General features: G+C 37.1%; 1 protein-coding gene across 1 annotated transcript in view; it reads right to left on the bottom strand.

Annotated features, from left to right (window-relative positions):
- Positions 1-23,926, bottom strand: part of CDADC1 (cytidine and dCMP deaminase domain containing 1) — a 44,856-nt gene that overhangs the window by 17,009 nt on the left and 3,921 nt on the right. Inside the window, exons 3-6 of the mRNA XM_007960389.3 lie at positions 19,880-19,954; positions 16,259-16,436; positions 7,737-8,306; positions 1,546-1,595 (exon numbers count right to left, since the gene is read on the bottom strand). Coding sequence (XP_007958580.1) covers positions 1,546-1,595; positions 7,737-8,306; positions 16,259-16,436; positions 19,880-19,954 — 873 coding nt within the window. The remainder of the gene's footprint in view (positions 1-1,545; positions 1,596-7,736; positions 8,307-16,258; positions 16,437-19,879; positions 19,955-23,926) is intronic.

The following is a 23,926-nucleotide window of genomic DNA, read 5'->3' as shown; positions in this document are numbered from 1 at the left end:
TACAGTCGCCACTAGCCACATGTGGTTAGTCTAGATTGAGAGGTGCTGCAGGTGTAAAATACACATAGAATTTTGAATATTTAATATTTTTTACATGCAGAATATTTCATTAGTAATTTTTATTGATTACATGATTAAATATTTTCTTAAAATTAATGCATCTGTTTTCCTTTTAAAAATATGGCTCCAGCCAGGCAAGGTGGCTCACACCTGTAATTCCAGCACTATGGGAGGCCAAGGCAGATGCATTACGAAGTCAAGAGATTGAGACCATTCCAGACAACATGGTGAAACTCCATCTCTACTAAAAATACAAAAATTAGCTGGGCGTGGTGGCGCGTGCCTGTAGTCACAGCTACTTGGGAGGCTGAGACAGGAGATTTGCTTGAACCCAGGAAGCAGAGGTTGCAGTGAGCCGAGACTGCACCACTGCACTCCAGCCTGGCGACAGAGCGAGACTCGTCTCAAAAAATATATATATATGGCTCCTAAAAATTTAAAATTCAGTTTGAAGCTTGCCTTTTCTCTCTACTGGTTAGTGCTATTCTATAGTATGTCACTGCCAGGATAAAGTCCAAAATCTTTACATGGGATATAGGGTTCTTCATGGTCCAGTCCAATTTGTTACTTACTCTATGTGCCAAATCAAATGCATTTTCCCATATTCTCTCTCTCACCGCAATCTCTGTGTGTTATTCTCCTGGTCCCATTAACTTGTTCTGTCTGATTATATCCTCCTAATCTTCAAGAACATTAACATTATTAATATTAAGAATATTCAGGGCAGGCATGGTGGCTCACACCTATAATCCCAGCACTTTGGGAGGCAGAGGAGGGTGGATTGCTTGAGGCCAGGAGTTCAAGACCAGCCTGGTCAACATGGCAAAAGTGGTGGTACATGCCTGTAGTCCCAGCTATTCAAGAGGCTGAGGCATAAGAATCACTTGAACCCAGGAGGCAGAGGTTGCAGTGAGCCAAGATTGCACCACTGCACTCCAGCCTGGGTGACAGAGGGGAACTCTGTCTCAAAAAAAAAAAAAAAAAAAAAAAGAATATTCACCAAGAATATTCATGTTATCCTCCTGGTCCTATTGACTTGCTCTGTCTGATGAAATTATCTTATTCTTCAAGAATATTAATATTATTAACATTAATAATATTCACCGAGTATTTACTCATTTTTCCAAGCAAAGGTTCCTCCTCTATGTTCTCATGATACCAGTTATAATTACACTTACATATCAGTTATTTTTTACTTCTACGTCTCCATCACTAAACTATGAGGCCATAAAATGTGATCTTTAATCCCCAGCGTTCACTGTGGCACAGTGCCTAACCTGTAGAGAGTGTTTAACAAATGTTTGCTGAATGAATGCATCTATCTAGAAAATTGTTGAGGGAATGAGCAAATCTTTATAGGTCTTCATAAATGCACCATTACAAAAATATTAATCTTAATGGTCAATAACCTGTAGTGCACCGAAGACTGAACTATGTTTAAACAAAATCCAGGTTAAATATTTAAAGAATTGTTTTCATACTTACAGATTTCCCTTCTGCCCAAATGACTGCCCCAACTCCTGTTTTATGATCCTCTGAAAGATATATGGCATTTAGCTCAGTAAAAATTACGATGTTAGTTTTAGAAATATATTTTTCCAAAAATAATAAAAACTAATATTGAAACATACTTCATAAATGTAGCAGCAATCCTTGATATCTTCACTAATTACAGAAAAGTATTAAACACTTTCAAGTATGGAATATGGGAGCTAGGTACCAAATAACTAGAAAGAGTCACTACCAACTCAGTCACACATACGTATGTGGAGGCCACTAAATGGCAGTGTCCACAGTCAGTTCCCTCAAAGCTGTAGCCAGGACTAAGTGCAACTTCATTGATTCTCCATTAACAAGCCGGTTTCTAAACGACTACTTCTGATAGATGATAAAATTGAATAATGGTTTCAGAACTAATGGATTTTGTGTAATAACTGTTCACAACAACCAAATTTGTCTTTTCTCAGTATTATTTATACTCTAATCATGGAAAATATATCTTATGAAAATGTTCTTACTAAGAAAAAAGTTCAAACTTCTCATACAAACATAAATAAATCTTTATGGATCTATCTATCTATCTGTTGCTAGAAAGTACATGAAGAGAATTCTGATTTAAACAAAATGTTGTCCTTTCCCTGACTTTCAGTTTACCTTGAGGGAAAAAGAATGCAAGTTAATGACATCTTGCCCATTTCTAAATCAAATAGCAGAAGTTATAAACAAACATAAAATTATAATTTCCCTGTAAAACCAAAACCTTTGCAAAAGTAAAGCTGTACTTCTTAAAACCATTAATCTGAAACAGAAAATTAAAAAAAAATAGAAATTCTACATATTAAGGATTTACTTTTTCCTTCTATACAATGTTGAGTTTCAAATTTCTAAGACAAATTACACTAATTAGGAAAACCATAGTATTTATCAAAATCTTAATAAGCGACTAAGGTAGTTAAGTGGCACATTTACACATAGAAAATAACAATTATCTGTGAACTTACCCTAGGGCATTTTCATTTTGGGGAGGATTAACTGAAACTGCGGTTTCACCCTACAATTTCCTAAAAGTGAATCCCTCCAATGATAACATTTTTAAATACCTACTTTCCAGTAAAGGTACAAAGAAAATTTGTGCCACAATTGCATTAAAAACTAGAATGAATGTCTTATTAAAAGGCTAACTTTAAAACAGTTATGATACTCTAATAAAATTTCCCATCTCAAATTTAAGCAAGCTCTGGTTTTCAAAATTATACCACAAAGCATTTGTATAATTTATGTTAAACATGTTTATTCATGATCTCATTTTTACCCTAAAGGTAAAGGAGATAAAATTTCCATTTCTAGATGCAGAAACAGGCAAATAAATATACTAAAACTTAGCCCTCCGGATCCAACTTGCTTGGCCTTTCCTCCACCTTGCACCATGACATAAAGAATTCCTTGACACAGCCTGGCCAACATAGTGAAACCCCGTCTCTCCTAAAAATACAAAAATTAGCCAGGTGTGGTGGTGCATGCCTGTAATTGCAGCTACTTGGGAGGGTGAGGCAGGAGAGTTGCTTAAACCTGGGAGGCGGAGGTTGCAGTGAGTCAAGATCGTACCGCTTCACTCCAGCCTGGGGGACAGAGAAGGACTCCATCTCAAAAAAAAAAAAAAAAAAAAAAAAAGAAATCCTTGACAAAAATTTCCATTTATTGAATGCCTCTTATGTTCCAAGTACTGTGAGAACTGAGGATGCAGTGGTGAGGGAAATTGTAGTCCCTTCCTCATACGACTTACAGTTGGATGGTGAAGGAGAACAGCAACAAGGAAACAAACAGTACTTTATGTGCTGTGCTCTGAAGGAAATGAACAAAGCTGAATGGCAGAGTGCAGGGGATGACTTCCTTCTATAGAGTAGAGGGAAAAGGGATTTTGATGTAAACAAAATTGGGTTCCTTCCTAGACCTTTAGAGTTTAACATGAGTGGGCAAGAATACAAATCAATGGCTTTATGCTCATTTGTAAGGTAAGTGGCAGAAGTTATAAACATAAGATTATATTTGCCTGCAAAACCAAAATCTTTAAAGTTTTATTTATGCATAAATCTAAAATGAAAAAACAAAACCAGAATAAAAATTCTCCCTATTAAGAGCCCCCTTTTCTACCATCAACACTGCATGTTTTTAATGTTATGTTTCTTAGTCACAGAAGCCACTTTTTCTGTTTCAGCCTGGGGACAGACTAAACCTTGTTAGAAGGGAAACAAAAATGTGATTTTTCCATCAGCATGCAGCTCCACTGCCTAGCTAAGGTTGGTTACATCAACAGAACATTCTTTACGACTTGTCTTTTAAAATAGGAATAAATTTTCATCCATATAAAACAGATTTGATGTCACCCAGTACCCAGGCTGGTGACAGATGAGGTAATTTCTCAAAAATCTTTTCATGTCTATAATTTTTACAGAAATTGCTCCCTATGATCTAGTCATTCACAGGGTTTTCTCTGTACAACTTTGAAGGAAAGGTCAACTTATGATCACTGAGTCAAATTCCTGGGGCTCTTTGATCACTGAAAATCAGAGGGGAACTTTTTGTTCTAGAACACAAGTGTGGTTATTTCAGCTCCCAATCCTGTGGTCATGTCAGTGTCCAAGGTGCTCCACAGACCTCTTGCATCAAAATTACTGGATGCTTGTTTTTAAAATTAAAAACAGAAAAAAAAAGAGGCAACTCCTGGCTTCCATGGAAGTCCCCTAAATCAACCTCTCTGAGAGAGGCAGGTAAGACTTAGGAATCTGCATTTCTCCTGAGCTCCACCTTGATTCTCAGGCATACTCATATCTGAGAACCACTGAGTTCTGTTTTAAAAGTTAACTTTTTTGATTATTCCAGCCTACTCTCATCATCAGCACTGTGGTCCAGGAGGAAAGCATAACCTTTAGCTTAGGAAAACACCTAATCTGATGAGAAAGCAAGACATGAAGAGATCACAACTCAGTACTTAAACCAGACAGATAAGACGTGATGCCTTCCTCCTGCTCTTTTTCCCACAAGAGTCTAAACACATTCTTTCCACTTTTTTGCTACCTCCAGGTATTCTAGAAACATACTTTTGGAACTCCTGGCCTCAAGCAGTCCTCCTGCCTCAGTCTCTCAGTGCTGGTATTACAGGCGGGAGTCACCACACCTGGCTAGTAACATACTTTTCATGACATCTCTATGGATCTTCTTTATTCATCATTCAAAAAGCAATTATAAGCAACTACTTTCAATTCATTTTAGAACTCTGTTGTTAGAGGTTTTGGAATTCATTTTAATCATATGTACATTTTTAAATGAAATGGTATCTTCATCTATTAATTAGGGAGAAATGAGGTCATCAAACCAAACTGAATAATGTGAAATTTAAAGCTTTTTTTGGAAGCACACTGTATCATAGGGATATCCACCTTACTGAAGTACCCTCAATGTTAAATGAGATACATATATAAATCACCAAGCTCAGTGCTTGACACATAGTAGGTGTTCCATAAACTGTCATTGTTATTATTTATCATCAAGGAAGAATTACAGGTCCAGAGTCCCTGATTTGAAATCTCTTACATCAAGTTTTTTTGAAGTTTGATGCACTTACTTTGTGGTCAAATCTGACCCAAACTGAGTTATTTATAGCCCTCAATTATTCTGCTGAGAGAAAATATTCCTACTTTTTTCACTCTGTATGCATTAATGTGATTACAGGGTACTGTCCCAGACCCCATTGGGAGTTCTATATAACAGTATATGTACCATATTACCTTTTAAAAATCTGGATTGGGTATGGTGGCTCATGCCTGTAATCCCAGAACTTTGGGAGGTTGAGGCAGGAAGATTGCTTACACCAAGGAGTTTGAGACCAGTCTGGGCAACACAGTGAGACATCTCTACAAAAAATAAAAAAGTGGCTGGACATGGTGGTGTTCACCTGTAGTACAAGCTACTCAGGAGGCCAATGTGGGAGGATTGCTTGAGGCTGAGAGGTTGAGGGCTGTAGTGAGCCATGAGTGCCACTGCACTCAACCTGGGCAACAGAGTAAAACCCTGTCTCAAAAAAATAAAATAAAATCTGAAAAATTCTGAATTCCTTTTCATCTGGCTCCAAAAATTTTGCATAAGGGATTGTGGACCCTTTATCTTTGGATGAAAAGATTTGTTTTATCCATTCAACACACATTGTGTTTAGTGCTAAGGCAAAAATGATTAAGACATGGTTTCTTCCCTGGAAGAGTGCACAGTGGAGTACAGTGAGTGACAGAGGAGTTGCACCCTATTCAGGATTTGAGTTCCATGTAAACAACAACAACAAAAATCACCAACAATTAACCTTGAAAAATCTTTTAAATTGCCCATCAAGTGCATAAGCAGGGCTTTATGTACAAAATTCTGCACAATAGTGGATATATTTATAATATAAAATATAACTATACAGTAGAGTAATAAAGAATATAAATGCAAATGTATACATACTGCATCTTTAAACACTGGAATCATAGCTGGTATGATAAGGTGTTGTATAGGAGCAAGAGGTACTAAGATCCAGTAAAACAACAGCAGATTCTCATCTCCCTCTTACTCTGGAACACAGGCAGGGTTCTGCTGAATTCTAATTAGTGAAGGGTAATTAGCGAATTATAGCTACAACAGCTGTTCCCATTTGTTTTCTGTCTTTTTGAATGGTTTACAGAAAAATTCTTTACAAAGCTGGAGTTGGCAAAGAAACAAATATATAACCCACAATAGAAGATAATTACATGAAACCAGACTTTTACACAATGCAATTGTTTGGGGTCATATAATGTGTGCCTACATAATCAAAATCTTTAATAAGAATTGAGCAATTATTAACTCTGCTGAACATCAGAACACCTTGCAGAACTTCTAGAAACATAGACCTTGGCCATATTTGGTTAGGGACTTGGTTTAATAGGTCTGGGTTGGGGTCTGAGCATCTGTACTTTTTATAAATGTTTCAATGGTGATTCTGATTTGCTGCCAGCTGAGAACCTCCCTTCTGTTGACTACTGCAGACCAGCAGCATCTGTAGAGACCCTTTCTGATGACTTTCTCTTCTTTCTTGGGATAATTTTTAAATCCTACTGCAGTACTCTCCCCAAACAAATCTTACTCTACTGCTCCTCCTGCCTATGTTTATTTCAAAGATGCATTTTAAAAAGTGATCATGATTCTACGCTGAGAAATCTTACATCAGGTAAGATGTGAAAATACTGTTCCATGTTTGGAAATACAGATGCTGTCTTTTACCATAACAAAGAAAAATTCCAAGTAATATTTTCCTTTTCCAAATATACAACTTAATAGAATACAGTAAAAACGTTTGATTTCTCAACTTGCTGATTGAAGACATATCAGCAACTGGAAGAATCTGCAATAATCACCATTCCTTTACCTTGATTCTATTAGTTATTTTGAATTAATGTTAAAGATTTTTAAAACTTTTTGTTAAGTATTCAGTACATCAAAATATTGAAGAGTTAACAAAATGAGTAATTTTGGTTTTCTCCTTTTTCTTTTTTTGGAGACAGAGTCTTGCTCTGTCTCTGGAGCTGGAGTACAGTGGTGCTATTATAGCTCACTGCAACCCCAAACTACTGGGCTCAAGCAATCTTCCTGCTTTAGCTTCCCAAGCAGCTGGGACTACAGGCACGCACCACCACACACAACCATGCCCAGCTAATTTTTTTTGTATTTTTTGTTAGAGTCGAGGTCGTGCTATGTTGCCCATGCTGGTCTTGAACTCCTGAGCTCAAGCGATCCTCATGTCTCAGCCTCCTAAAGTGTTGCAATTACAGGCATGAACCACTGCACTGGGCCTCTCCTTTCTCTTCTTGTCCTACCTTTAGTGGAGGGCTCAAGGAACAGTGAAATCATAATAGCAAGAAGCAGAAAGAAGGGCCTAGATTAATGAGGCCCTGATGTAGAAATGTGGTACTGAATATAAAGCCACAAGGAATCCCAAAACTGCTGGGAGAAAGAGTTGTCTACCTAAGGGACTCACTAACTTCTCTATACTGTATGAACAGCAAAACTTTAGTAACTGAGTAAATGAACTCTACTATAAATGAGACGAACACTTTAGAGACAAATACAACCCAACCAATCAGCCCCAATTTACGATCTATGTAACTCACCAGTTCGATATGCCAATAACCTGGCCTGAACCATGCAGTGCCTTGCAATTTCCTGTGGCAAACTTTGATTGTGAATTTCATTAATCTGTTCTGGATTGCTACAGTAAAATCCGAAGTGTTTAAAGTTCGGCACACTGGAAGCTACTGTGGCCAAAAGTAGGATAAGGTCTTTCATGTTTTGCCTTAGATTGCTAAAGTATGGATTTTCACACAGGTTCTCCAAACCTATAGTCATCAGTATTTGCTTATGCATTTCTTCATTTGAAACCAAAAATAACATTTCATATTCTTTTATTCTTTCTTGTTTACATTCATAATAAAAGTCAGTGTTAGCATCCGGCAATGTTTTTGTAATTTTTTGAATAAAGTCACATTTGTAAGAGGTCTCCTCTACAAACTGCACCATATAACACACCAAAGGCTGAAGTAAGACACACACATGGGCCCGACTGTTTGACTTCAATCTTTCCACTGCTTTGGCATCTAACTTTGCATCTTCAGAACTAGAAGCCTCTGTAAGCAAACTTATTTCTGGATCAGCAGGCCAATATGAAATTCGGTTAACTCCAGCTGAAATACAAAATATGAAAGGTAATTATGAGATACATACTGAATTTAGGGTTTTCATGATAAAATCCACCCTATCATTGCAGTATATCTAGAACCCTCAATATAATAAATGTCTATTACCAAGTCACCTATTATATAGCCTGAAGGTTGGCAAACTACCACCCACAGGCCAAATCCAGTCCACTGCCAGTCTATGTACAGCTCACAGGTTAAGAATGGGTTTTACATTTTAAAATATTGGACAAATCAAAAGAACGTTTTGTGACACATCAAACTGTAGGAAATTCAAATTTCAGTGTCCATAAATAAACCTTTACTGAAACACAGACACACACACCCATTCACTTATATAGTCTTTGGGTGCTTTCGTGTGACAGAGTTGAGTAGCTGTGATGGACACCACATGGCCTGCAAAGTCTAAAATATTTATTATCTGGCCTTTTCAAGAAAAAGTTACCCAGCCTCTAACACAGCTCCTGGGAATGCATTTGTGGAATTACTGGTGTTGTGAAGTGTGATCCCAAAGCCCAGAGCTAAAACTATATACTCAAAGAGTCCTCCATGGTGCCATGGCTGTTTTTAAAAATGTTACAGGGAACAACTAATATTGCCTAGAGTTTTCTATCTGGAATAAATACTTCTTCCATGCATTAAAAATGTTCCTGTCCACAGACTGAGAATTCTTCTGAGAATCCATTCTAGGAAAATATTCTAAATATAGAGAAGAAATCTCATGCATGCACAGCATTCTTTAAAATAGCAAGCAAAAATGTTAAACAAAAAACCAAAACCCAAAAACCTAAATGACCAAAATAGGGGAATGTTTGAATTAATTATGGTCCTTCTCATAATAAAACAGTTATCAAAAATGTCCACAAAGAATTTATAACATGAAAAAATTCTTATGTGATGTTGGGATGGTGCTTGAAGGGCAATATTAACTTTCTAAAGCTCACAAAATTAAAGACAAAACAACAAACTAAACATCATTTTTCAATCAGTGTGACAAAGGAAAGGTTAGTAATGTTTAATATACAGAAAATATTTCAATTCATTAGAGCACATATGAATTGACAAGAATAAGGCCTAAAGAGAGACAAAAAGATATGAACAGACAATTTGTAAAAGAGAAAACATAACAGGATAACAAACGTGAAAAAAATATTTTAATTTATATTTGAAATGGAACAATGAGATGCCTTATACATAGTTAAGTACACAAATGTTCTTCAATTAGTGAACAGTTTACAACAAAGAGACCCCTTTGCTATTATTGCATGTAATTTCAGCTAGGAGAGACTTTTTTTTGTGATTGCACCCAGAAGCAAATAGAAAGATAGCCCACAGAATGTTCTACCCTTCAAAATAATTGATGAACTAAAAAGTCTAAGTTAAACAAATGAACATTCTATCCACTCCCTGGTACTCCTGACTCACTGTGGCTTATGCTGCAAAGCAATTTTGAAGGCCTCAAATCTCATATCAGAGTGTTTCCTCTGGTAGCATTTCACCTTCCCTCAGTTCGAATTCTCATAATCCATTTCCTAACCAGCAGTGATGGTAAACCTTTCATCTAGGCATCTTAGTTGCTCCCAGTAATCCTGATTTAAGAAGAGGGGGGAAATCCTCTTTAGACAGACATTTGTGTATTAGTGGCAAATGCTAAAGCACAGTTTCTCAAATTTTTTGATCTCAGGATTCCTTAACACTCTTACAAATTATTGAGGACCACAAAGAGCTTTTATTTATGTGAAATATATCTACTGATATTTATCATACTTGAAAATTAAAACAAAATTTAAAATATTTATTAATTCATTAAAAATAACAATAATCTGTTATACATTAATATAAATAACATTTGCTTTATGAAAAAAATATTTTCCAAAACAAAAATCTGTAAGAATGAGATTGTTTTAAATTTTTACAAATATCTTTAATATTTGGCTTAATAGCAAAAGGAAAAATAATAGTTATCAGTTTCACTGGAAAATTAAGAAGAATGGAAGGACAAAACTCAGCAGCAGAATTCGTATAGACATTTAAATTTAAATATTAAAAGCCCAATTGAGATTTTCAGGGAGGGTTTGTTTTGCCCTTTGGCCTCATGAATGGGTTTCATGAAGGGTTTCATGAATGGGCTTTGGTGGCCTGTGAACTCTGTAAAATTCTATTCTAAATTTTGCACATTTATTTTGTTCCGGTTAATTCCAGAAGACATTTCAAACATTTTTCTTACATCATATAATAAAAGTACTTAAATAAATTGACAATTATAAAAATAGATCAGTGAAATGCACCTTATATTTTAATAAAAATGTTTTCAGAAATAGATAAGTTGAAAGCTGAGTGTTTGATAGATTCCCCTGTACTATAGGAGTGATAGTTGCAGCTATTGCAATAGTAGTAATTGTTAAATGGATACTAATGAATAGCATAGCATAGTGGGTAAGAGTTTATATGGCACAGGCTCTAGAATCAGATTAAGTAGGTTCAAATACCAGTTCTGCCAGTAACTTAAATAATGTTTATTAATGTTTATTAAATTTAAATAAAATTAACTTGCCAGCAAGTTAAATAATGTCTCCCAGTCTCAGTTTCCCTATTTGTAAAATGGGGGAAATAACGGTAGCTAACTCATAATTCATTATGAATTCAGTGAGTTAAACTTGAAAAGACTTATTACAGTAGCTGGCACATAAAGACTTGATAGTAGTTTATATGGATGCTATCTCATATTAGCATATATAGAATTAATAGTGTATCACTATACCTTTTTTTTTTTTTAATAGAGACCAGTCTGTCACCCAGGCTGGAGTGCAGTGGTGACATCATTGCTCACTGTAACTTCTAACTCCCATACTCTATCAATCCTCCTGCTTTAGCCTCCAGATTGGCTGGGATTGCAGGTGTGCACCACCACACCCAGCTACTTTTTTTTTTTTTGGTAGAGACGGGGTCTTGCTATGTTGCCCAGGCTGGTCTTGGGCTCCTGGCCTCAGGCGGTCCTCCCACTGGCCTCACAATGTTGGGATTGCAGGTGTGGGCCACTGCCCCTGGCCTGTACTATGCTATCAATTCCATATATGGAATGGTATTTTCCCTTTCAGAGCTCTTTAAAGCTCTGCAGAAGATTTACATGTGTTTATAGAGCTAAGAGAAATCAGAGAATGGAAACTGAGTGCGTAATAGAAATTTAACTCTTCATGTTATATAATCATGCATAATTTCTATCTTCATTCTCTGAAGTTGCCTAGAGCACCATCACAGCTAGGAAACTTCCATCATGAATTACCTTATTTCCAAAACCAAGTACCCAAATAATTGTCTCAAGAGGGGAAAGACAAACCTGTTACAAGCTAAAATATTTGGGAATTTGTGTGGCTTGAATAGGGCACCACAAAGTTTTATAATGCCTGATCTAGCCCTGTGCCTAACAGTTTATTTAAAGTCTTAATGCTAATGTTAATTAGTTCCCAGGTGGTTGACCTTATAAGAAAACACTGTGGTATTTTAATGTGGTAAACGTGTGAAGGCCTAGGGCTCAGTTAATCACTCCCACAACTTTGAGCTGTGGGTCTTACTGGTGGAAGGAACTTGAACAGGTCTCCGCTCTTGTCATTAGATATCAGAGAACTGAAATTGGTTGGAATTGTAAGCAGTGAATAGATGTGTTGTTAGAATGATTCCATCACTTATACATTGCTTAAAATTCTAATAAAGTAACTTGCTTTGTAAAAAAAAAAAAAAAAAAAAAAAAAAAAAAAAAAAAAAAATTGGCTTAATAGAAAACAGCTGGATGCTCAAATTTGCAATATGTTGTTTTCACTGAAGGATATGAAAATTATCTGGCCTCATATAGATACATGGTTGAAAAAGGAGTATTTTAACAGCCATTTCAGACACTTGTGAATATTCTTTTTTGGCACTACATAAAAATTTGACAAGGGATAGTTTCTTAAAGGTTAGTTACAATGTAGAATCTGAAACCATATCAATAAACTTTTTGAACTGTTAGGTTAAAGTCCATTGGTCTGTCTTGCACTTAGAATGGCTTTTACTCATGCATGATTTTGTAGCATTGTGCATTGGTCATCCAGAAAACAATGATTTACTGATTCCACAATATTAAAAAAAAAATCCCATTCATTAATATCACCACCAATCCCATCAAAAGAGTCTAAGTGGTGAGATGCTGTCAGGCTCATAATGGAGAATATGAGTTTTCCAAAATTCTAATTTTCACTTGATAACTCAAATTCTATCACTGGCAACAAAAAAATGTCAGTTGTTTATCTGAAAGTGACAGGTTCACTATAGTTTCAAGAAAATATCTGCCAAATATCCAAGTCTAACCACTGTCAGTTCATGATATTCCATTAAAAAAGTAGATAATTCAGTCTGCAACTCAAATAAATCACATACATGGTTTTCCTCAAAGCCATCTTCATACCTTAGGTCTGTAGCAAAAGCACTTTATACCCACCTCCTGTTTCCTCACACAGAATATTAAAAAGATGCAGACTCAAGTTGAGATTTAATAAAATTAATACTTTTTACTGTTTCATCAAGGACTTTATGTAAAACTGGTTTTCTTTTTTCCCTCTGAGTGCAGTGAAGAGTACAATGACTACCAGTGCGGTATGGCACGACTGTTTTGATTAATGATATGGAAACAGGCTGGGTGTGGTGGCTCATGTCTGTAATCCCAGCACTTTGGGAGGCTGAGGTGGGCAGATCACAAGTCAGAAGTTCGAGACCAGCCTGACCAACACAGTGAAGCCCCGTCTCTACTAAAAATACAAAAATTAGCTGGGCATGGTGGTGCGTGCTTGTAATCCCAGCTACTCAGGAGGCTGAGGCAGGGGCATCACTTGAACCTGAGAGGCAGGGGTTGCAATGAACTGAAATTGTGCCATTGCACTCCAGCCTGGGCAACAGAGTGGGACTCCCTCTCAAAAAAAATAAAATAAAAATAAAGATACGGAAATAGTAGTTTTACCTATCATTGTTTTGGTACCATTAGTATGAATGTAGTGTTTTTGTTTTTGCTTTCTGGGACAGGATCTTGCTCTGTGGCCCAGGCTGGAGTGCCAGCTCACCATAACCTTCGCATCCCAGGCTCCAGTGGTCCTCCCACCTCAGCCTCCCAAGTAGCTGGGACTACAGGCACACACCACCATGCCTAGCTAATTTTTCTATTTTTAGTAGTTAAGGGGTTTCTCCATATTGCCCTGGCTGGTCTCAAACTCCTGGGCTCAAGCAAGCCACTTACCTCAGCCTCACAAAATGTTGGGACTACAGGCATAAGCCACCATGCCCAGCCTGAAGGTAGTGTTATTATGAAAATAACATTGACCTCGTGGACCATCAGGAGTCCACAGACCACACTTGGAGAACCACTGTGCTACATTTGCCTTGTAACTGAGGTAACAGCAATTCTAACTAAAGTAATCTAGCTGTAGCATGGGGTTCAGCCATGCTCCCCTCCTAAGATAACTAAATATAATACATAAGCCTAATCTAACATAGCAATTTTGCTTATATATTGTCCAACACCAATATACAAGCATTTCCATTGTAGATCCTTCCTGACTTTCCATACTTCATTATCTTTCTTGTCAGTATCGAATGCCTTAAGACATCAAGCAGTGAACTGCACTCTCCTATTCTTCCCTCTAATTTGTGGCTCCAAGGCTATTAAGACTGCTTTCAGCACAGTTAGCTCAGCACAAAGCACAACTATCTTTTATTCATTTTTCTCCCTTGATCTAGAACAGATCAGCTAACAAATGTTTTGGTTCTTTCACATTCTTTCATTTCTGTATCAACGTCATCATCTGAATCCTATTTTAAACCTTGCCTAATGCAATGGTCTACTAATCAAGCTCCCAATCTCTAATCTCTCCCTGTTCCAATTCAATAACAGCAATAACAAAAATTTCAATCATGTTACATCTTTCTCAAGAATCTTCAATGTCTCCACATTGCCTACAAACAGGAACTGTAGGTCAGTTGAACATAAGTGATAAAACACATGTCCAATCTGCCTGGTTAGTTGGGAAAAGGAGAAAAAAATGCCACCACCACTTTCATACCTATTCTTTTAATGTATTGGTAACTGTAGTTGAGAATATTGAATCCAATCACTACCACAGATACCTACCTGCTCAAAACACTTGTTGCAGGCCAAGAGGTTTCTAGTCACATGACCCATTTCTTCTAGAAGTTCTGCCATTTATAGCTCAAGGCACTGACCTTGACATAGATCTGATCATTACTCTCAAGGCTTTGATGTAAATAAAAACAGCTCTTTCTCAAAGCAGGCCTAGGAACTCTGTTCTATAAGATAAAGTTCAAAGGCCCTACAGTTCTTCAAAGTTCTCCACTATCATTATAATTCATCTGCCACTATTCTCCAAGAATAATTCTCCATTTCAAATACTGACCCTAGAACTTTGCTTCTTACAACTTGATGACTCTATATGCACTGTTCCCCCTGACCAGGAATGTGTTCCTCTTCCTCTACCTATGATGCATCAAGATCAAGTTTAATCCTCAGCCTTTCATAATATGGCAATCTGCAGGGATCACTATTTCTCCTCTGAGACCAAATATCACTTACAACCTGTATCACTGATATGGTACTAGATAATGCATCATATTAAATTGTTATTTTGGCCCCCAAATAACACCTTGAGGGTAAAGATTAGGAAGCACATTAGTTTTTTTGTTTGTTTTTTGATCTGCCAGGATGCCTATGCAACAGGATGCATACTTTTTAAATGAAAGAATGATTGGCATATACCTGGGTGCAAAACAGAATCATAAGCACAGAGAGGTTTAGTGAATAGCCTGGTGTGGATGGATGGCTATACATTAAAAATTTGTGTTCCTCCTTCCAAAATGTAGAGTAGTCACTGAAAGACAGTTGCCCAGTGGGAACAACAGTTCTCACAATGGATGAGAACAGAAATGATGTATGCGACTTCCAGGTCAGGGTTTTAAGAAGCAGGTTCACCCTCTCTACTCATTCTTTCTCAGTCTGCCTCTGGATACAGAGGACTCAAAGCCCTAGAAACGACAACAGCAATGAGACAGAAGATGCCTAGCCCAGGAATCAACCACATGGAGAAAGCTGCCTGCTGTTTAGCAACACATGCGTTGGACTATTATACAAGTGATAAATATCTAGTACCCTAAGCCACTGAAATTTTGTTTTGTTATAGCAGTTAGCATTAGTCTACTCATACACTGAGGGTCATTTAATAGGTTAGTAGACATGAATGATACCAGAATCCATGTTTTCTGATGTTTACTCTTATAATGTATCAAACTGTCTTCAGATATATATTTATATATTTTTTATTTTATTTTTTAGAGACAGGGTCTTGCTCTGTCATTCAGGCTGGAGTGCAGTGGAGCGATCAGAGCTCACTACAGCCTTGAACTCCTGGGCTTGAGCAATTCTCCTGCCTCAGCCTTCTGAGTAGCTGGGATTACAGGTGCGAGCCATAGCACCTGACTTGGAGATATATATTTCTAAATTATCTCTGTGGTATTTAGCAAATGTGTTCCCACCACTGCTCTCAGACAAATGCTCTTTCCTTCTTCTTTTTTTTTTTTTTGGAGACAGGGTCTTGTTCTGTCACCCAGGCTAGAGTGCAGTGGCGCAATCATGGCTCACTGTATCCTCGAACTCCTGGGCTCAAGCAATCCTCCCACCTCAGTCTCTCAAGTAGTGGGGACTACAGGCATGCACCACCATGCCTAGCTAATTTATTTTTTGTAGTGATGGGGTCTCCCTATGTTGCATAGGCTATTCTTGAACTCCTAGGCTCAGGCGATCCTCCTGCCTTGTCCTCCCAAAGTGCTGGGATGACAGGCATAAACCACCATGCCCATCCCAGATAAATACTCTTAATCCCCAACAAACCCTTTTCTGCACTTACCATTTACAATCATTTTCAAACAAGCAGAACATGGTTTTCTGGAAAAATAAAGATCACAGTTTTTCAGCCTTGACCCATGTTTAATAAGAGCAATCTGCCCGGCATGTAAATCTTCACTAGAACAGTGGAGACCAACAATTTTCATGTTTTTCACCACCACAAGACCAGTTCTCTTTACCTACATTAAGATATAAAATAACAACTTATTAGTTATAACACCTATTAATCACATTATGGATTATACTTGAATTATTAATAAAATGGAAGTTTTGTTTAATTCTTTATCTAAACAGAGTTTGTACAAAGCACATTTCTCATTAGATCCAAAAAGCTTCTGAAACTTTAGTGTTGACTTTAGGCCAGAAATTTTCTAAACCTAAGCTCTACTAATCGAACGATTAAGCACGTAATTATCATTAATTTGTTCTAGTGAAAGATTAGATACATTATAACCCAGTAAAGGGCAAGAACTAGGTCAATTTGACTTGTTTCTTATAGCATTGAGTGTAGTACCATTTAGTATTAAGCTTCTAGATGGTAATAAAGAATATAAAGCCCTGATTTTACACATGGATAAGTAAAGCCCAGAAAGTTTACATGACTTTCTGAAAGACACACGGATGGTAAAAGGCAGATGATAAAGCAGAGGTCATCAAATTCTAAAATATTTTAGATATTGACCAAAGTAAAGATAATTCTCAATTTCTTTTTAGAAACTACTGGCTGTATCAATTTTTAACACTATGGCAGTCTAGACTACTATAGTTGGGTCCCACCTCCTACTATAGGTAAGTTATAAAAACAAAAAGAAGGAAGACATACCATCAAGTGTCAAAAAGGATGAGAGAACTTGACGTCAGAGCAGTAAGCGTGAGCTATCTTAGCAGTATTCCACAGAGAAGGTACTGGCTGAGCCTGATTTAAGCCCTGCAGACTGCAGACTGACTGGGGTTCTAAGCACCTCCAGTGGATCTCTTTGAGTGAAGGTTTTGTGTTACTATTGAACCTAAAGTGTCTCAACTTAAGCAAATATTAATCAAAGCTGGTATAACAATATCAGATAAAACAGACTAAGGTTAAAAAAAAAAAAAAAGTCAGTTCTGCATAAGGCACAAAATAATCTATGCTGTTTTCACAGCAAAAGCCTCTGAAGTAAGGAATGTAAACCTGATCCTTGGGCTGGGGACTGACTGTTACATGAGGGGAGCTTGGGCTGAGGAGAGGTTGTCCCTATTCCCCATCCCCTTCCAAAGGGATTTTACCCTATACTTATTCCCCAGTGCAGCATATCTGAAATCACTTTAAGGATCAGACCAAAGCGATATTAACTAGTCAAGTTTCAGTTTCAGTTTTGAGTATAAATGTTTGAGATTATGGAGAATAATTTGTAAAATATCTAAAAAAGGAACAGAGAAGCTTTTATGGAATTCCATTTCTGAGTTAACCAACCATCTCCTAAACTAGAAAGACATTTAAAAAGGAATACAAAAATCTCTGCTTTACAAAATATATACCTAGGAATGTATGTAAAATATGAAAAACCTATCTATATTGGCTTTTAAAATAAGCTTTAAATTGACCTTGAATTTGTGAACACTTTCCTCTCCCTACCAAAACTTCTAGAGTTTTATGCTCCTCAAATGCAAAGTATATATTATTGATTTCTGAATACTTTCAATAAGTTTGTTTGTTTATTTATTTCAGACAGAGTCTCTGTCGCCCAGGCTGGATTGATTGTTTGATTGATTTGAGACGGAGTCTTGCTCTGTTGCCCAGGCTGGAGTGCAGTGGCGTGATCTGGGCTCACTGCAAGCTCCGCCTCCTGGGTTCACGCCGTTCTCCTGCCTCAGCCTCCGCAGTAGCTGAGTAGCTCCTACCACGCCTGGCTCATTTTTTGTACTTTTAGTAGAGACGGGGTTTCACCGTGTTAGCCAGAATGGTCTCGATCTCTGGACCTTGTGATCCACCCGCCTTGGCCTCCCAAAGTGCTGGGATTACAGGCCTGAGCCACCATGCCTTGCCAGTATCATCGTGGAAAAGAAGTAATGTTGCCTCATCAAAAGATCTTGACAGAGCTCCTGTTGTTAAATTGAATCAACATGACCAGTGGAAGTGGCAGCAAGGGAATGATTTCAGCTTTAGATTTTCCTAGTTAAGCAGACAGAAATAAAGCCAGAAAAAAACATAAAAAAAAAAAAATTGTTCCTATTAAGTGAGAAGCATACTCATCAACTTATTTGTTATTAGAACCCCCTTTGGGTCGACTTTATCACTTTTTTGTCTAGAGTCTCACCTTAGAAAATACGTTTTTTTCATTTTGCATTTAGGTAAGGCCAAAATATCAAGTTTGAGACAAAGATTTTTCCATCTGAAACTCAACAAAACAAATAAAAGCTCAAGTTGCATTCCATTTCGGCACTTTCATTTACTGCAAATCCCAGAGGACTGAATCTTTTCAGTGAATCACTGCTCTGAATTTGATTTTCCTTCACTTTGCTAACATTTTGGCAAGTCACCTATGTCACAGAGTTTTACACTAAAACATGGGCAAAAGGGGACAGTCTGTTTTGTATATGTTTTGTACAGGGACTAGTACATTGACTTAAATGGTGATTCACTATTTTTTCCCCTTGGCCTTTCTTAATATGAAAACATGTAAATATTCTGAGACAAATTATTTCTATATTTCTGCTGGGCTCACTCAGAATGAATTAGGAAATCTCTAGGAATATTTATCAAGGTAACTCTTCAAAACATACATGCTTAGTCTCTACTCTGCACCCAATGAATTGGAACCTCTGGAAAACTCAAAAGAATAAAGTAACAAAGAAATACTATACAATATTAAAAAGAACAAGGTTCATCTTTCAAGTCTGCACTTTGATTTTACCCTACTTACCAACTAATAAGTTAACCTATTACTGTTTCATAGATATTAGCAGAAAACATGAAACTTCTGGGTTAGAAACAATGAACTTTATTATTTGCAGCACAGCAGTCAGTATGAGCACCATTTCTGTTTCCCTGCCCTCAAGCCCCATGATGGGTAATACAGATGGGCACAGATAGCTGCCTGGACACAGGGTGGGTAGTGTTATAGGAAAGGAACACTGAGCTTGAGGGTCCTACTATTTCACAGCAGAAAGTAAGAAAGTTTGCTCTTTGTCCTGGAGGAAGACATTACCTCAACCTTCAGGGCTGATCACTGCAAACACAACTCTGAGAAATGACCCAGGTAAAACTCTGGGTTTATTTACTAGGTAAAGTAAATGCAAGGTTAGGGCCTTGCATTCTTGGTATACCCAGCAAGGTGTGTGGAAGTGTGAGAGAACTAAGGGAGAGTATTTCTTAACACATCTATATGAACTCTCAAGAGTTTTTTGTTTTTTTTTTTTTTTTAAGCAAGATGTAGGACATAGCACAGAATAATCCCACCTGTACTTTTTTTTTTTTTTAAAAAAAGGAGTGACATATAGTCTTGTAAATATACAGACCATTTTTAGAAGAGTATTTTAAAAACCCCCTTGAAAGTAGAAATGGAGGCACTTTTATTTTACTTTATAGTATTCCTTTTGCTTTGTCATTATGAGCATATATATATGTGAAATCACAAAAATTTACCTGTCTTTTGTCAGTAGATACTCTGGTCATCTCTTCATTATCTCCTAAGGGTCCATGCTTTCCCTCTTCATTTTTCTAATAATAATCAGATTAAGGAAAAAAAAGATTAGCACATAAGACATATGACTAATTCAACATTCCCATATTTAAAGGCTGGCGTCCTTGGCTTTGACCATTTTTTTTCCATGATGAAACTCTACAATGACTTCCCACTTTGTTCGGATCAAGTTCATACTACTTTACCTAGTAAATAAACCTTTATTTACTTTCCCAGAACATAGAAGGACTGGAAATTGTGATCCGAAAATAAAATTCTGAAGTTTATGGTTTCAGAATTGTGGCAGTTTTGAGTAATGGAAAAGTCCAAAGTGTGGCCACGAATGACTAAAGTGGAATAGAGGTAAATTAATTGGAATAGAGAAGATAAGGAACTATGTAGCAAAAGTATTAGATCGGGACTGTGGTTGATAGGATAATGCCCCACCAGAGATCTCCTTGTCCCAGTCCCTGGAGTCTATGACTATGTTTTGTTACATAGCAAGGAGGAATTCAGGTTGCAGCTGGAACTGAGGCACTAACCACCTACTTTGAGATGGGGAGATTATCCTTGATTATCTGATTGGCCCAATGTTATCACAAGGGTCATTATAAGTAAAAGAGGGGTGTGGGAGAGTCAGTGATGCAACATGAAATACCTGACTGGCCACTGCTGGCTTTGAAGATGGAAGAGGCCCATGAGCCAAGGAAAACAGATAATCTCCACAGGTAGAAAAGGCAAGGAAAGTTTCTCCCCTAGAGCGTCTGAAGGGAATCTGGCTCTGCCAACACCTTGACTTTAGCCCAGTAAGACCCATTTCAGACCTCTTACCTACAGAACTGTATAATAAATTTGTGTTGTTTTAAGCCACCAACTTTGTGGTCATCTGTTATAGCAGCAATAGAAAACTAATACAGGTATATCCATGAGGGGAAAAGTGAAAATTGGAAGTAGAAAGAAAGTTTTGAGGCAGGGACCAAAGTCCTTCATTTATTAGTTCAACAAATACTTATTGAACCCTTGCTATATGACAGCCTAATTGCTCAAGATGCAGCTCTCATAGGGCTTATAATTTATGAAAACAGGAAAGTGACTATCAAGTAAGTTGATTAAGACAAAGAAAGTGGCATAGAATTCTGTGAGCTCCAAAATAGGTGGGATAACCGGGTGTGGTGGCTCACGCCTGTAATCCCAGAACTTTGGGAGGCCGAGGTGGGCAGATCTTGAGGTCAGGAGTTTGAGACCAGCCTGGCCAACATAGTGAAACCCTGTCTCTACTAAAAATACAAAAATTAGCTGGGCATGGTGGCACGCGCCTGTAGTCCCAGCTACTCGGGAGGCTGAGGCAGAAGAATTGCTTGAATCTAGGAGGGGAAGGCTGCAGTGAGCTGAGATCAGACCACTGCACTCCAGCCTGGGCAACAGAGCAAGACTCTGTCTCAAAAAAAAAAAAAAAAAATTGGTGGGATAGTTAATAAATTGATAAAGTTTTAAAGTAGGAATGGGAAACTCTGTAAATGTTGACCTGCTAGTCTTATGAAACAAGTGCTGGATGCTAGAAAAGAAGTTTATAGGAAAACCCATGTTCTGTGAATGAGGTTTCTGTTCAAACAGAACAGGAAGTAGAGGAAGTGATGGTGTCAGTGGAAAAACGGTAAGGATGTGGGTGCTAGTAGTGGTAATAATTATACGAGTGATGATAATAATAGTACCTAACATCTACTGCATGTTTATCATGTACCAGGCCCTAAATTATCTCATTTAATCCTTATAACTTTATAAAGTAGCTCCTATTATTTCCGTTTTACAAATGAGGAAACTGTGGCTGAGAAAGATTAAATAACTCAACCATGGTCACACAGGTAATAAGTGGATATGCCAGATCCAGCCCAAGATCCATTGTCTTAACCATTATGCTACATTGCTTCTGTTCTGGAAAAGTACAGTGAGGGCCTTTAGCATAAGGTACCAGAAGACACAATGGAAAGAGTTAGGAGGCTAGGTGCGGTGGCTCATGCCGTAATCCTAACACTTCGGGAGGCTGAGGCGGGCAGACTGCTTGAGCCCAGTAGTTAGCGACCAGTCTGGGCAACATGGCAAGACCCCATCTCTATTAAATAAATAAGGAGACAAGAACAACAACAACAACAACAAAAAATCACATAGTACCTAACATGTGCCAGGCACTAAGACCTTTACAAATATTAACTCATTCATTTCTCATAAAAGCCTCATGTAGTATATACTAGTAACATTTCATTTTACAGATGAGGAAGCTCACACTGAGAGGTAAAGTTACCCAAAGTTATACAACTAGTAAAAGGCGGAGTCAGAATCTGAACCCAGGCAGGCTGGCTGTAAAACCACAGGCTACTCTAAGACACTAGACTAAGGTGCTGCTCTAATATTTATACTAACATTACAGTATAAGTATTTTCTTATGTTAAGTGAAAAGGGTAGAATCCAGAGTTAAATGATCTCATGTAAGTAAAGAAAATAAGAGAAAAAAGACTGAGAAACAATTTTTAAAAAGTAATTAGTCTCTAGGAGGTAGAATTATGATAAAACTTTTCTTCTGTCCATTTTAAAAATAACAAACATTTATTACTTTGGTAATTCATAAAAATGCTTTTAGTAAGACAAAAGGTTGGTAAAGTATCAAAAGCAGTATTTCCAATACATTACATGTCTAATTGCATCTTGGTGTTTCTATTATTTACTCTGTACAGCAAAAGCAGACTAAAGAATTTAAGTGAAACAATCTTATTACTTTAGCTTAAAGAAGTTTTTTTTCTCTTAATAGGAAAATGTTTGTACTCAACTCTACGAATACCATGTGCAAATAATACTGGAAAAAATATACTATAGTAAATGGTAAAGAAATACTAGGCACAAAATTGGGTAACATTTCAAGGAATTTAATATTTCTACAAGTATAAACACAATGGCAGCATATACTATATGTATATGAAATTTAGATGTATTCTTATTGTATAATTTAAAATAAATAACCCTGTAACAGTACTGAAACTGTCAAATACAAAATTGTATTCCTGCAATGACTGCAACTACCTGCAAAATTATGTGGATATTAACTAGTACAAAAAGGAAAATCCAAGAGAAACATTTAAAATATAAATAAAAAGCATTGAAAAATGTTGCAGCTAATGATTCAGTCTTCAGTTTCAATGATAATGTTTGTACAATAAATAACACTATAAAAGTGGAGTACAATATGCTCCCTTTCATTCTGTATTCTTCCCCCACACTATCATTGGTATTGCTTTTTTACAATGGCTATGATATGAGAACTAATGAAATTATATACTTCTGCTTTATTGACATTAAATAGACAAGTAATTGACAACCTACAATCATGTTCTAAATACTTGGTAAATCTGCCTTTTTTGGAATTTAAAACACATTTTTCTCATATAAACAATGTTAAATATGATAGTCAAGTTCCCAAGCTAACATGTAAAAGCCTATTTCACCCAGATCACTGCCAGAGTAATCCTGAGACTCTCCCTCCCCGAGTGCCTCAGAGTCCCAAGGCCTGTAAGTAAGAACAGAAGTAGAGGCCTACACAAGACCATGGTGAGAGAGTTGTAGTCCTAGGAGACATGGGTGTGGGAGCACAGCTGGAAAGACACCAATGCAGTGAATAGGAGCTGGGCAAGCTCCAGGACCAGGAGCTAAGAATGATAACCTTTCATATAGCCAAGTCAATCCTACTTCCAGGTTGCCTGGCTTTCTGAAGACATGGATGTTCTTTGTTTTGATGCCTTCTGTACTCATTTCTATGTGTTTTAACTTTCCATTTAAAAGGCTTAAATAGACATGCGTATGAGTCAGATTTCTAAATAAGATCTCACATAAAATATTTGAAACAAAAGACATTTCTTTTCATTTAGAAAACTTCCATGGTATCCACCAGATGAAGGAACGAGATGCCAGGAAAACTAAGAGTCATTGGCGTGGGAGAAAACAGAGACTCATAACCCTGATCT

Source organism: Chlorocebus sabaeus, chromosome 3 (genome assembly GCF_047675955.1).
Source record: "Chlorocebus sabaeus isolate Y175 chromosome 3, mChlSab1.0.hap1, whole genome shotgun sequence".
NCBI classification, from domain to species: domain Eukaryota; kingdom Metazoa; phylum Chordata; class Mammalia; order Primates; family Cercopithecidae; genus Chlorocebus; species Chlorocebus sabaeus.
This window is presented reverse-complemented; position numbering and strand designations above follow the sequence as displayed.